The sequence below is a fragment of the Acomys minous genome (assembly GCF_964271855.1).
Source record: "Acomys minous genome assembly, chromosome: 7".
Classification (NCBI taxonomy): domain Eukaryota; kingdom Metazoa; phylum Chordata; class Mammalia; order Rodentia; family Muridae; genus Acomys; species Acomys minous.
The window spans coordinates 126,377,615-126,390,520 of record NC_140488.1 but is presented as its reverse complement, the minus strand read 5'-3'; the positions used below and the strand labels follow the sequence as shown (position 1 = coordinate 126,390,520).

Genomic DNA, 12,906 nt, shown 5'->3' with positions numbered 1-12,906 from the left:
TGGCATTTATCCCCTCTGGAAAGTTACTAGAATTCCAAATGTCACACACTCAAAGAAACTATCTGCAACTGGCAAAACCACACATTCTTGTAGGAGAGCAGTAAATAAATCATAGTCACCTGCTGTGAAGCAGCTGTGGACAACCTGAAGCAGCCCCATATCCCACACCTGGGATTAAGACAAAAACATATTCACATAACACAACTGGGTTTATTTTTTTTTTTAAGAAAATAAAATTCTCATTACAAGAATTAATTCTTTTGGGAAACTAAGTTCAGCCTAGCTAAATCGACACATGTAAGGTTACATTTTCCATTGTTAGGGAGCTTAAATATCGTTAAGGAGGTCAATATGAATCTAATAGAAGATGGCAATTGAAAGGATAGTGTGAAGACCTTTTTCTTGCTAAATTCTCATTTAAGCCTGCTTATGAAACACTCTTGTCAAAAATAAAACCATAAAAAATTACAGTATTTCCCAGTACTGCTTAAAACAACTACAACAATGTTGAGACTAGAATTAGGAAGCAGCACCATTAGCTGATGACATCATGAATGAGAATGGTGTAATGAGAAACTCTTTCACAAACTCTGGGGGCCTAGAATCCTTGTAGTAATAATAGCATGGGTTGTAGGACTCAGATGGCACACTACAAACTTGACCATAGGCCCTGGTCATTTACTTTAAATTTAAAGGCACCATATTAGGATGGGTAAGAAAAATTATCCTGAGGATATAGTCTGGGATTTGCAAACTACTACATATGGGCCAAATCAGGCCTACAATCTATTTCTTAAATAAAGTTTTGTTGGAACACAGCCATAGTCATTCATGTGTGTTATTTCTGTGGATGCTTTGGGTGATACAGTTAATGAGCTGTGTATTTTCATTATATGACCCATGAAGCCTGAAGTACTTAGCATCTGGCATTCACAAAGAAATTTGCTTATTTCTGTAGTTAAGCAAACCCTAACTAGGAGAATATGGTGGAATAGTATAGTGGTCTCAATAAACCAACAATCTCAGTTTTCTGTTTCTTTTAGCCTAAGGAATTAAAGTTAATAAGGTTGGGGATATCTACTGAAAATATCTTTTCCTTTTATTTGATTTTGGGTAAATTCTTTAAATGATTATATGGGTAGTTGTGTATAGTTACCTCTTCCCTCCCTATATTAGTCATCAAGCAAAGAAGTAGAATGTTCTGGGAATCTAGCATGCAGAAACATAATAACTATTCATGCTTGTCTAATCAACGGTTTGAATGGCTGTTGTTCCACGCAAAGATGAACAAAGCACAATGCACTCTCCTTGAGAACGATGAACACAGTCTTCGACTTAAAAAAAAAGGACATTCTCACAACATGAAGAATAAAATTTTTTGAGAAAAACAATTGAATGCCTTTCTTGTTTAAGTCAAGTAGAAATAAATATATTAATAGGACATAACAATAACTTCCACTCAAAGTCTCTCATCCATGTATTGTGTTAGCTGTTTTACCTCCTAACTTTAATTTAAAAAAAAAAATTGTTCTTTTAGTGAGGGAAACTGAAGCTTAAATAGTTTAATGTCCTAAGACCCATTCAAGTTGATTCTTCATAGCAGTGGTAGTTAAGACATATTTTTGCCCCTCCCCATTAATATAAAATTCACATTATGTAATTAACCATTTTCAAATGCACATTTCAGTGACATTGAGTACGTTCACTGTCTTTCAGATTTCAAAGTATTTTTCTATTCCCCAAAAGAAAACTCCACATTTTATAAGTGTAAACTCCCCATTTTAACTCTCTTCCTGGCATCTGGATTTGCTTTCTGTACCTATGGATTTAGATATTCTGAATATTTGATAGGTGAAATTGTATGACTTGACTTTTTAATTTGCTTTTCTTTGCTTAACATAAAGTTTTTTTGAGCTTCATCCACATTGTACTCTGTATCAATGTTCCATTCTTCATCTAGCCTGAATGGCATTTTGATATATTGCTTGCATTATCATGTTTGGCTTATATATTTTTAGTGGATGGATGCCTGGCTGTATCTACCTTTTGATTATTGTGAATAGTGCTGCTATGAGCATTCATGTGCAAGTATTGGATTTCGGTTTTCAGTTCTGTAGGGTGGATACCTAGGATGGAAAGATTATCTTATGGAAATTCTATGTTTAACTTTTCTGAGAAACTGCCTTACTGGTTTCCATAGCAGCAGCACCACTCTATATTCTTACTAGCAATGTACACAGGCTCCAGTTTTTCCAGATCTTCACCTTATTTCCCTTTTTAAACATTTTAGCCATCTCAGTGGATGTAAAATATCATTGTTTGATTTATACTTCCCTAGGACTGGTTATGATAAACATCTTTATGTGCACTTACTGGCCATTTGTATATCTTCTTTTTCTTTAAAAATATTTATGCTGATTTATTTCTGTGTGTGTGTGTGTGAAGTATGCATGTCTGTGTGTGTTTGTACATGTGTATGTGTACACATGCAGGTGTTCATGCATATAGACACATGGAAGCCTGAAGAAGGCATTAAGCATCCTCTTTTTTTTTTTTTTATTTCAGAATTTGACTTTTATTAGTTATCTTTTAGAGGTGTATTTATATTATTGCACATATATACAATATACTACCTAAAACAAAATTAACCACAAACCAATATGAAATTATATACACACATGTATATATGTTACATTCATATTGTTTTGGCTATTTTTATTTTGCAGTCTTAAAGAAAATATTTTTCCTATCTTGGTGAGTCTAACGTTTTAATGTAAATCAATATCTATCATATCTCCTCATTATCAACTTAAAACATCTATCTACACCTCTCTGTATAAAAAATAGAAACAAACAATTTTGGGAGGTTTATTGAGTATAAGCATCCTCTTTAATCATTCATTCTCTACTTGTTTCTTTGAGGCAGAATCCCCTCCTGAATTTGGGGCTTGTGTCTTAGCTAGGCTGGAAGCCAGCAAGCCCCAGTGAGCCTCCTGTGTCTGTCTCCCCCAGAGATGGAGTATTAATAAGCTTTTGTAGGAATGCCTGTTTCTTCCATGGTTATAGAGATTGGAACTCTGGTCCTTATGGTTGCACAACAAGTACTCTTAACCACTCAGCCATCTGTCCAGCCATTTGCATATCATGTTTAGGGAACTATCCCTTCAACTCTTTTGCCCATTTTTAAATTGAGTTGTTTTATGTTGGTGTGGTTGAGTTGGAGTACAAATTTCTCATCAGGTATGTGATTTGCAAGTATTTTCTCTCATTCTGTAGATGGCCCTTTCATATTCTTGTTAATGTTTTTGCTGCACAAATGCTTTCAATTTTGATAAATTGTTTACTTAATGTGTATCTCTGGCTTGCCTCAAACTCAGAGATCAATATGTCTATCTTTCCCACTTTAGTGCTGGTAATAAAGGCATAATTTGTGTTTTTAGTACATTAACCATAATTTTGTTTTTGTTTGACATAGTGTCTTTCTATGTAGCGTTGGTGGGCCACCTGCATCACTGTTCTGAGTGCTAGGACTACAAGCAAGAACCATAATGGCTGGTTTATTTGTAGTTATTTTAAATTCCTTCTGTACTCAAGTCTGTGACTTATCTTCATTTGGCTCTGTTACTACTTTTGTCTAATCAGATAGTTTTCTTGCCCCTTTGCATGCCTTGCATTATTGTGTATATGCCTCCTGGATATGGTATATTGGGTGATGCAAATGGAAATAACTAGGCCTTTAGCAAAAGGTTTTATGTTCCTCAGCCAGGAACTGAGCCATTAAGTTTTTCATTCATTCATTCATTCATTCATTCATTCATTTTGCATGTGTGCATGCATGCAAGTGTGTGACTGCACATGTTGGAGTCAGAGGACAATTTGCAGACATTAGTTCTTCCTTCCAGCATATGAGTTCTGGGAATTTAACTCAGGTTCTCAAGGTTGGCAGCAAGCACCCTTGCTTGCTAAGCTATGTCACCTCACTAGCCCATTTCGAATGCTACAAGTTTAGTTGCTACAGCCTTCAACAATTGTTCCTCTACTGCAGTGGTCCTCAAGCTTGTTGTTTGTTTGTTTGTCTGTTTGTTAGATTTATTTATTTATTATGTATACAATGTTCTACCTGCATGTATACCTGCATGCCAGAAGAGGGCACCAGATCTCATTATAGATAATTGTGAGCCACCATATGGTTGCTGGGAATTGAACTCAGGACCTCTGGAAGAGCAGGCAGTGCTCTCAACCTCTGAGCCATCTCTCCAGCGCTCCCCCCTCCCCGCAAGCATTTTTAATGCCGCAACCTTTTTAATGCACTCCCTTATGCTGTGGTGAGCTGCCAACCATAAAACTGTTTCATTGCTATTTCATAACAGTGATTTTCCTACTGTTAGGAATTATAATGTAAATATCTAATATGCAACCCCCAGCAGGTTGAGAACCACAACTCTAGTGCCTTTTGTTTGTTTTTTCTACCCTTCTGTCCTTTCCTTTCCCTAAGAACATTAAATAGAGACTGCCTCACTTGCAGCACTTTTCAGTGGCGATCCACTGTTCTGTACTGAAACCCATTGAAATGGCGGGAAAGAGTAAGATGGGGAAGTGTTGTATCACCTAGGGCTTCATTGGGCACAAGTCCTTGGCTCTATCCTTCCCAAACAGTTTTAGGGCTATTGCTTCATTCTCTTCCTTTTGTCAAGTAAAACCAGAATAGCACATGGACTATATAGCTAATTAATGTCCCTTTTTTTCAGGATATGTACATTTCTGATACATTTTGTTTGGGAGTGTTAGCCTTCGTTATTGAAGAACATTCTGAATTTATGTGAACTGGGCACGATGATACAGACTTCTAATCCTAGCTATTTGGGAGTCTGAAGCAAGAGATTCCAAGTTACAAGAAAGAACTGGTTCGAAACCTGTTAGCTTCCCCCCTGCAGATTTCAACAATACTTACATTCTCCTTCCCCAAAGATGAGGGTGTTTTTTGTTGTTGTTGTTGTTGTTGTTTTGCTGTTTCTGTTGTTTTATTTTGAGACAGGGTCTTTGTGCTTCAAATTGCCTCTGTCTCTCAGGTGCTGGCATCAAAGAAAGGCAAGCACCACCATGCCTAACAAGAAAGACATTCCTATTGGCTCTTACTTTTCCTTCCCTACAAAGGGGAGGAGATTTCAGAGTCAGAACCTAGTGCGATCCCAGAAGGCAAATCTGCAAGAGAGGGAGGGCCTCCTGCCTCGCTTCGCATTTGCCGGATTGATTTTCATTGCTATTATTTTACTCTAGAGCCTTCTGCCTCAGGTAAGTGTCTTGGGTGGGCCTCCATGTATTTGCCCATCTAGAGAGAGGGGACTGTCAGGCTTATGTCCTCACTTCTCTAGTGGGTTGGAACAAACTTGCTGACTTGAAATTTGTTAGGTTTTTTTTTTCTTGCTGTAATGTAGGGAATGGTGATTTATCTAAGCGCTGCATGTGTTGGAGCTGAAACTGGAAGTCCTACGTTTATATTTTAAAATTAGAAAGATCTTGTCCAGTTTAAAAATAATGTTCTGCAAGAGGGTTTTAAACTTTCCTGTGAACCATTTGCTTAGCGAAGATGACTCATTCTTGGTTATTTTCATCCTTTTGAATCTTAGATATCTATTTTCATATGTTTAGTAAGAACTTTTTCAGAACAAAATATTTGAAAAGCTTAAGAACTTCATATAGTTCTTGAAAATTGCTAAGAACTGTATCCTGAATTAACTAAAAATATTACGGCTCTTGATCTCCCAGCATTGTTTTTGAATTGTCAGCTACTCTTTATAGAATATGCTAAAGTCGTTCTGGGGATCTTTCTTTACTATTTTACCCCATTTGTTTTTGCAAAAATAACTCAATTTCTAAGGCACTTTCAAACCTCCAGAGATAAAGGCCTGTTTAAATGTGAAAAATGAATGAGAATAAATATGGAATTCTTATACCGCCAATGACTTCTTTTCAATTAGCCTTCAGGAATGAACTAATAATAAACTATAGGTCTTGCTGACGTTAGCTTAATAGGACTACTTTTATAATCTGGGCAATGAGGACAATTCATCTAAAACATTTATCCAGCTGAGAAGGTACTCTGTGTACTTTGAAGCCTCGTGATTTGATAGCGCGCTAAACATTTTAATTTTGAGAAGCTTCCATTCTTACCCTTGGATAAGAGTTGCAACCAGTCTCCGGTGATTGACACACTGTAAATTTCCCTAGCCTTGCCCTTTTTCTAGGGTTAATTTTAAATTTTATTTTCTCACAGAAAGTACTGTGAGGAATGGCCATTAAGTAAATGAAGAAATAAATTAGTTTTCTGTGGGTTTAAAATTGATTATTAATTGACAACATCTTACTGTGTTTATGTTCTAAGACATATTTTTTTCTGTTTTATCATATTCAATTGTTTACATTGTCTATCTGTGTTCAGGGAAAATGCTTTTGAAGTAGGTGATTTAAAATGTTAAGTATCATGAATGTAATTTTAGCTCAGCAGATAAAATTTGCTTTATAGATGACTTGCTGCATTGAAAGCACTTAATCAAAAATATTAGTTGTTTGTTATGTAAAAATTATCTGTGGCCCATTCATGGTGAGCTGCATTTGTTATATTCTGAATTGGAGGCAGAAAGCCCTTCAATGTGCTCTTGCTTTGAGGAGTTTGTCACCAAGAAATAGAGGCTCTAGGGAGGAAATGGAAAAAGACTAGCATGTTTTCAGAACTGTGAGGCTCAGATTTTGCATCACACCAGCTTCCACCCACACTCAGTAGGCTAGGGGATCGTATCAGTGCTCCTCCTGAGGATGTTTTCATCTTAAGCTTAAGAATAATTATATTCTCCTAACTACTGGGTCACCTCTCCAGGTCCCCATCACTCTTGATATACTCTTCACATGTAGTTTCCATCAAAACTCACTTGGTAGCCATTAGCACGGATCTCCCATCCTTTTACTGATCTCTATGTCCCTTGCTCTACTCTTATCTGGCCAGCCCTCCCACTCACTCTGCTAAGCCTCAGACAACCATTTGTAATGTCTTCCATGGCCTTGGTCTTGCCCTAGTTTCACAGTGTAATCTTTATTTCTGCACGTAGGCTCCTCTGCTACCAAATAGTGTCTGACATAGCTCTTCTGTCCCTTACACTGCCCACCACCTCAACAGCTACACTTCCTACCTTTTAAGCTTTTTAATATAATTAGTTCTTTATTGATAAAATCTTTGCTGTTTCGTTCTCATTCAGCAATACTTTTCTTAATTCTTGTATGGCTATCTCCAATCAGTCTGACTGGGGCTTTCTCACCTTATTCTCAGTGCCTCCTGGTTGTTATCTTCTTAGCATCTATTTAAATTTACAATTATTGTATAATCACTTGTTCACTGAGATTTCATTTGATAAGAACCACACATACATTTCTGAAATTACATTGGATTTCTTGATTCCTTTCAGAATTTATCTGAAACAATTTATCTAATAATCAATTATTTCATAGATTTAATAAAATGCTGTACTTATTAAAGACAAGACCTTACACTATAGCTTAGGATATCTCAGTAGGTAGCCCAGGCTAGCCTAGAGCTCTCAGTGATCCTTCTGCTTTAGCCTTCTGAGGTCTTGACATCACTGGCATGTACCAGCAAACCAGCATATTTGAAACGATCTATTTCCCCCAGTTGATTGTAGGTTCTACAGGTTAGGTATATTGTTTTACTCACCAGTAAGAGCCCATGCCTATTACAGCACCTTTCACCTAGTAGACAATGAATAATTAATGAGTCAATGAATAGCATTATCTCTTTAGAAAATGTTGACCCAACTTCTAAAGCTCTATCAAATCAATGTATGAGTATGAATTGTTAAAATGCCAACCTATCAACTCATTATTTTTGGAGATTTTTTTATACTAAAATGAGGGAGACCTTTAAATACATCTTTTTCCCCATTTATGTAACTTATTCCATTATAGATACATATGTTCTGGAGTAGGAACACTTACCACTTATGAAAATGAACTCCCATAAGCTTTCACCTGGTGTCAGCAATTTTCTTTGTTAGGAGAAGGAGTGAGGAAGGTACCAAACAGCAGCAGGCTTTTAAACTTTATGCAGGCATGGCTCTTGAACTGACTCTCATTTTACTTCATCCTCCAAGGCGTGCAATCACTTGGTGTGCCCACTTCCCTTTTAAGTGGAAGAACAACGAATGGGCACCATGAATGACTGGAGTACCTTAGTCCAGCTGCTGGAAAAGGTTCAACCCTACTCCACAACTGGAGGAAAGGTATGGATCACGGTCCTTTTCATTTTCCGAATCCTGCTCCTAGGGACTGCTATCGAGTCAGCCTGGAGTGACGAGCAGTTAGAATTCCATTGCAACACTCAACAGCCTGGTTGTGAAAACATCTGCTATGACCAAGCCTTCCCGATCTCTCACGTGTGCCTCTGGGTCCTACAGATCGTATTAGTTTCTGTGCCTACAGTCTTATATGTGGTACATGTGTACTATATGATTCGACAGAAGAACTTGAAGAAGCAGGAGAAGGAACTTGGAGTTGCTCGTTTTCATGGTGCCAGTGTGGAAATGCACTTGGAGAAGACCGCAGTCAAGAAGCCCAACAATGGCAGTGAAGAACGTCGTAAGGTGAAAATGAGAGACAGGTTGCTGCCAACCTACCTAGTCAGTCTCTTCTTCAAGTCTGTCTTTGAGATGGCCTTCCTGCTGATCCAGTGGTACATTTATGGATTTACTCTGAGTGCGATTTACATCTGTGAACACTCTCCTTGTACGCATCAGGTGGACTGCTTCCTCTCTCACCCCACAGAGAAAAACATCTTCATCCTCTTCATGCTGGTGGTTTCCCTGGTGTCTTTTGTCTTGAATATCATTGAGCTGATCTATGTCTTATTTAAGACCATTAAGAATCATGTGAGAGATAAGAAGAGTAAGGTTTACTGTGGTATAGGTGATCTACAAACCCTTTCCCATGTCTCCTCATCAAGTGTTGCCACTACCCTGTCTCCTGATGATCAGGTGGTTCCTGCGGGACATTCTTCAGTTTATATTTAAAGAGAGCATAACCATGTAGTTGCAATGCATAGTCAAAGTAGGAAGGGCAAGTAGGAAGTATTCATTTGCTGACACAAACAACTTATTTTCCTTTTCCAAGGTAGAGTCATTCTTGAATAACTGAAAACAGCACGTGTGAACACTACTAACTTTTAAAGAAATGCTTAGAGGTGAACTATGAAATGTGCCTACATATATTTGGCAAGAATGGGCATTCTTGGCTATAGTCTACATGGCGCATATTAATGCAGATCTTAGATTTCGTTGTGAGTTTTGCAGTCTCTTGGAATGACTGGCATTTTTCTTGTTCATATTAAGATTTTGTTTGGAAAGCAGGAGAGGATGAAGGAAGTTTGAACGATACTTCCGTAATTAATTTGAAACAGATAAAAGAAATGCTACCCATTTCTTCTAATGCCTTTTTAAACATTCCACAGATGATTGAAAATGCTGAGCTGCAGACTTCTTCCTGCTTAACAGTTCCACACACTATTTTATGCAAGAAATATTAATCTGCTTACCTTTTGATGTTAGGCTACTGTCATGTTCAGTTCATGTTCCAGAAAATTCTTTATTCAATAAAGTTTTGCAGAAGTGACCATTTGTGTTTCTCCTCTGAGAGCTCTTGACTGGTCTTTGGAATTCTTCCTTGGGACATCTTTACTTAATCAAACTAAACTGGGTGTGGTGGCTCATGGAAACCAAGGCAATTTCAGAATGTTCTAGGCTAGCTTGGATACAGTGAGACGTTTCCCATCTTCTGCCCATGAAACCCAATACACTGTAATCAGAGGTTTTATAATTCAGGTTGAATGACTCTATGACAGGGTTCCAGTATCAGCATCCTTCATTCTATTTAATAGAACCATGGTTGTATCCATGGCTTTCAGATATGCAAAAAGAATGTTCTTAAATTTTTTCCCTTCCCTTTTAAGGGATGTACTCTTCATCATTAAACATCTTCCCACTCCAGGGAACTGGGGAAGATGAAGAAAACAGGAATAAATCAAATCTGCAGATTATAATGTCTTGTTCTGACAGTTGACACAGTCTCATTTGGAAAGCTTAGTCTCTTAGTTAAATCACGAGTTTTGGTTTTTCTTTTAGAAGTGCTATGTGAAGATGAATTTGTTATTTAGTAATCGGGCACATGTGCCTTTTGGACAATGCAGAAGTTCTAAAGCCTTGGAATCAGATTGGGCACTGCCACTGTTACTCCCCATTCCTGTTTCACAGTCACATGTGGCTTGTTTGTTTTCTCTACACTTCTACCCTGAGATAATTACAGATTGGAATAATAGATTCTATATCTCCTTCACCTTCTTTCAATAGTAACTTTGTTTTGAGACAGTATCTCTCTAGGTAGCCCTGTTTGGTTTGGTACTTGCCTTAAGGAATTTTTTATGTGGATAATAAGGCTGGCTTTGAATTCACAGAGATCTATCTGATTATGCCCCTATAACATTGGGATTAAAAGGGTATACTATCACACCTGACCAAATACATGTTTTGTTTTGTTTTTAAGAAAGTCATAAAACCAAGTGTCATGTATCCCAATTTGATCTTGGTGCTTTTCTGTGAAACTGAAGATGACCCCAAACTTCTGATCCTCCTGCATTTACCTCCTTAAGATTGACATTAAAAGTGTATGCTACCATGCCTGGGTTATAATATGGTGGGGATTAGATCCATAGCTTGCTCAGTCCTGGTGGAGCTTTTGATTTTGTGGTCTATTCGGTTTTACTGCTGTTGTGAGACTTAGCTTATAAATAACAGTAAGGACAGGCAATCTCCCTAAGGGAAAGAGGACCCAGACCTTAGAAATAGCCATAGGTCCTCCGAACTCACTTGGGAACATTCTTCTGATGTTTGGGAATACCTATAAGCAAACATTTTTTTTTCAACTTAGGTCAATACTGAGTTTTTTTGTGTGTTTTCATTTAATACTAATAGTACCCACATCAGTATGAACTCTCATTAGATCCAGTTTTCCAAACAAGAAGATTGAGGTACCAGAGGTGAGTAATGGGCCCTGGAGACAGGATTTAAACCCCTGCAGTCTAGCTCTTGAGCTAAACAGCTCATCCTTCTTTTGGAAGTGTTATGGCCTTTGAGTTTTCTGTCACCGGTTTTTTGTTTTTTTTTTAATCTTCTTTTTTATTAATTTATTCATATTACACCTCAATTGTTAGCCCATCCCTTGTATCCTCCCATCCCTCCCTTCCTCCTGCTTCCCCCCTTACTCCCCTCCCCTATGTCTGTGATTGAGGGGGACCTCCTCCCCCTGTATATGCTCATAGGGTATCAAGTCCCTTCTTGGTAGCCTGCTATCCTTCCTCTGAGTGCCATCAGGTCTCCCTATCAAGGGGACATGGTCAGAAATGGGACCCCAGAGTTTGTATGAAAGTCAGACTTCACTCACCACTCAGTGGTGTAGAATGTCCTATTCATTGGCTAGGTCTGGGTAGGAGTTTGAAGTTTACTGGAAGTACTGTCCTTTGCTGGTGCCATAGTTTGAGCAGGATGGACCCCAGGACCCAGACCCATAATGTTCTTCTTGTAGGTTTCCCGGACCCTCTGGATCCTTCTATTTCCCCATTCTCCCATGCTTCTCTCACCTAAAGTCCCAATAGGATGTCCTCCCCTCTGACCCACTTTCCTGGTAAGTAAAGTCTTTCATGGGACATATCCCTTGGGCTAGTGTCTCGATATAAGTGAGTATATACCATTTGCCTCTTTTTGCTTCTTGGTGAACTCACTCGTTATGATACATTCCATTTGTTCAATCCATTTGTCCACAAATTCCGGGAATTCCTTGTTTTTAATAGCTGAATAGTATTCCATAGTGTAAATGTACCACAGATTCTTTATCCATTCTTCTACTGAGGGACACTTAGGCTGTTTCTATGTTCTGGCTATTATGAATAAGGCAGCTATAAACATGGTTGAGCATATGTCCCTGTTGTGTGGTAGAGTATTTTCTGGGTATATTCCAAGGAGTGGAATAGCTGGGTCTTGAGGAAGCCCTATTCGATTTTTCTGAGATAGCGCCAGATAGATTTCCAAAGTGGTTGTACTGGTTTGCATTCCCACCAGCAATGAAGGAGTGTTCCTCTCTCCCCACATCCTCAACAACATGTGGTGTCACTTGAATTTTTGATCTTAGCCATTCTGATGGGTGTAAGGTGGAATCTCAGAGTTGTTTTGATTTGCATTTCCCTGATGACTAAGGAGGTTGAGCATTTCTTTAAGTGTTTCTCAGCCATTTGATATTCCTCTGTTGAGAATTCTCTGTTTAGTTCCAAGCCCCATTTCCCAATTGGGTTATTTGGTTTGGTGGTGTTTAATTTCTTGAGTTCTTTATATATTTTGGATATTAGACCTTTATCAGATGAAGGGTTGCTGAAGCTCTTTTCCCAGTCTGTAGGCTGTCACTTTGTTCTATTTCTGTCACCACTTTCATTTGCTTGACATCAGCAGTAATAGATATGTGTGAAAGGAGATGCTACACAATTGAATGTTACTAAAGAATGTTTCCGAAGAGAAAGATTGGGTTTGTTTTCCCTGATCCACCCAGGGAACCATGTAGGTAGATGTGGCAACATTAGTATAAGAAAGGACCCAGGGCATAACTTATATTTTTAACTGTTTGGAATATATAACTCTCTAACTGGAAGATTTTCTTTTTTACTTTTTAAATAGGAATCAAACTTTTCTTAGAAATCTGATTGATGATATTTAATTGTTATTGCTGGATAGAAAATTTAACGTGATTTCTGATTTGTATATTTGTCCTGTATCATATTTCTTTCTACTTTCTGATCAATTCTGC

The 12,906-nt window shown here is 38.0% G+C and overlaps 1 protein-coding gene across 6 annotated transcripts in view; it reads left to right on the top strand.

Moving 5' to 3' along the window:
- CDKL5 (cyclin dependent kinase like 5) overlaps window positions 1–12,906 on the top strand; it is a 180,944-nt gene that overhangs the window by 75,689 nt on the left and 92,349 nt on the right. Inside the window, exons 1-3 of one of the 6 annotated variants that reach the window (XM_084790457.1) lie at window positions 4,397–4,629; window positions 4,663–5,292; window positions 8,160–8,288. The exons of 4 other annotated variants lie outside the window; for them this stretch is intronic. In XM_084790457.1, coding sequence (XP_084646583.1) covers window positions 8,211–8,288 — 78 coding nt within the window. In that variant the 5' untranslated portion in view covers window positions 4,397–4,629; window positions 4,663–5,292; window positions 8,160–8,210. Of the gene's footprint in view, window positions 1–4,396; window positions 4,630–4,662; window positions 5,293–8,159; window positions 8,289–12,906 lie in introns of those variants that run through there. One more of the 6 variants, XM_084790456.1, reaches the window with a different exon arrangement.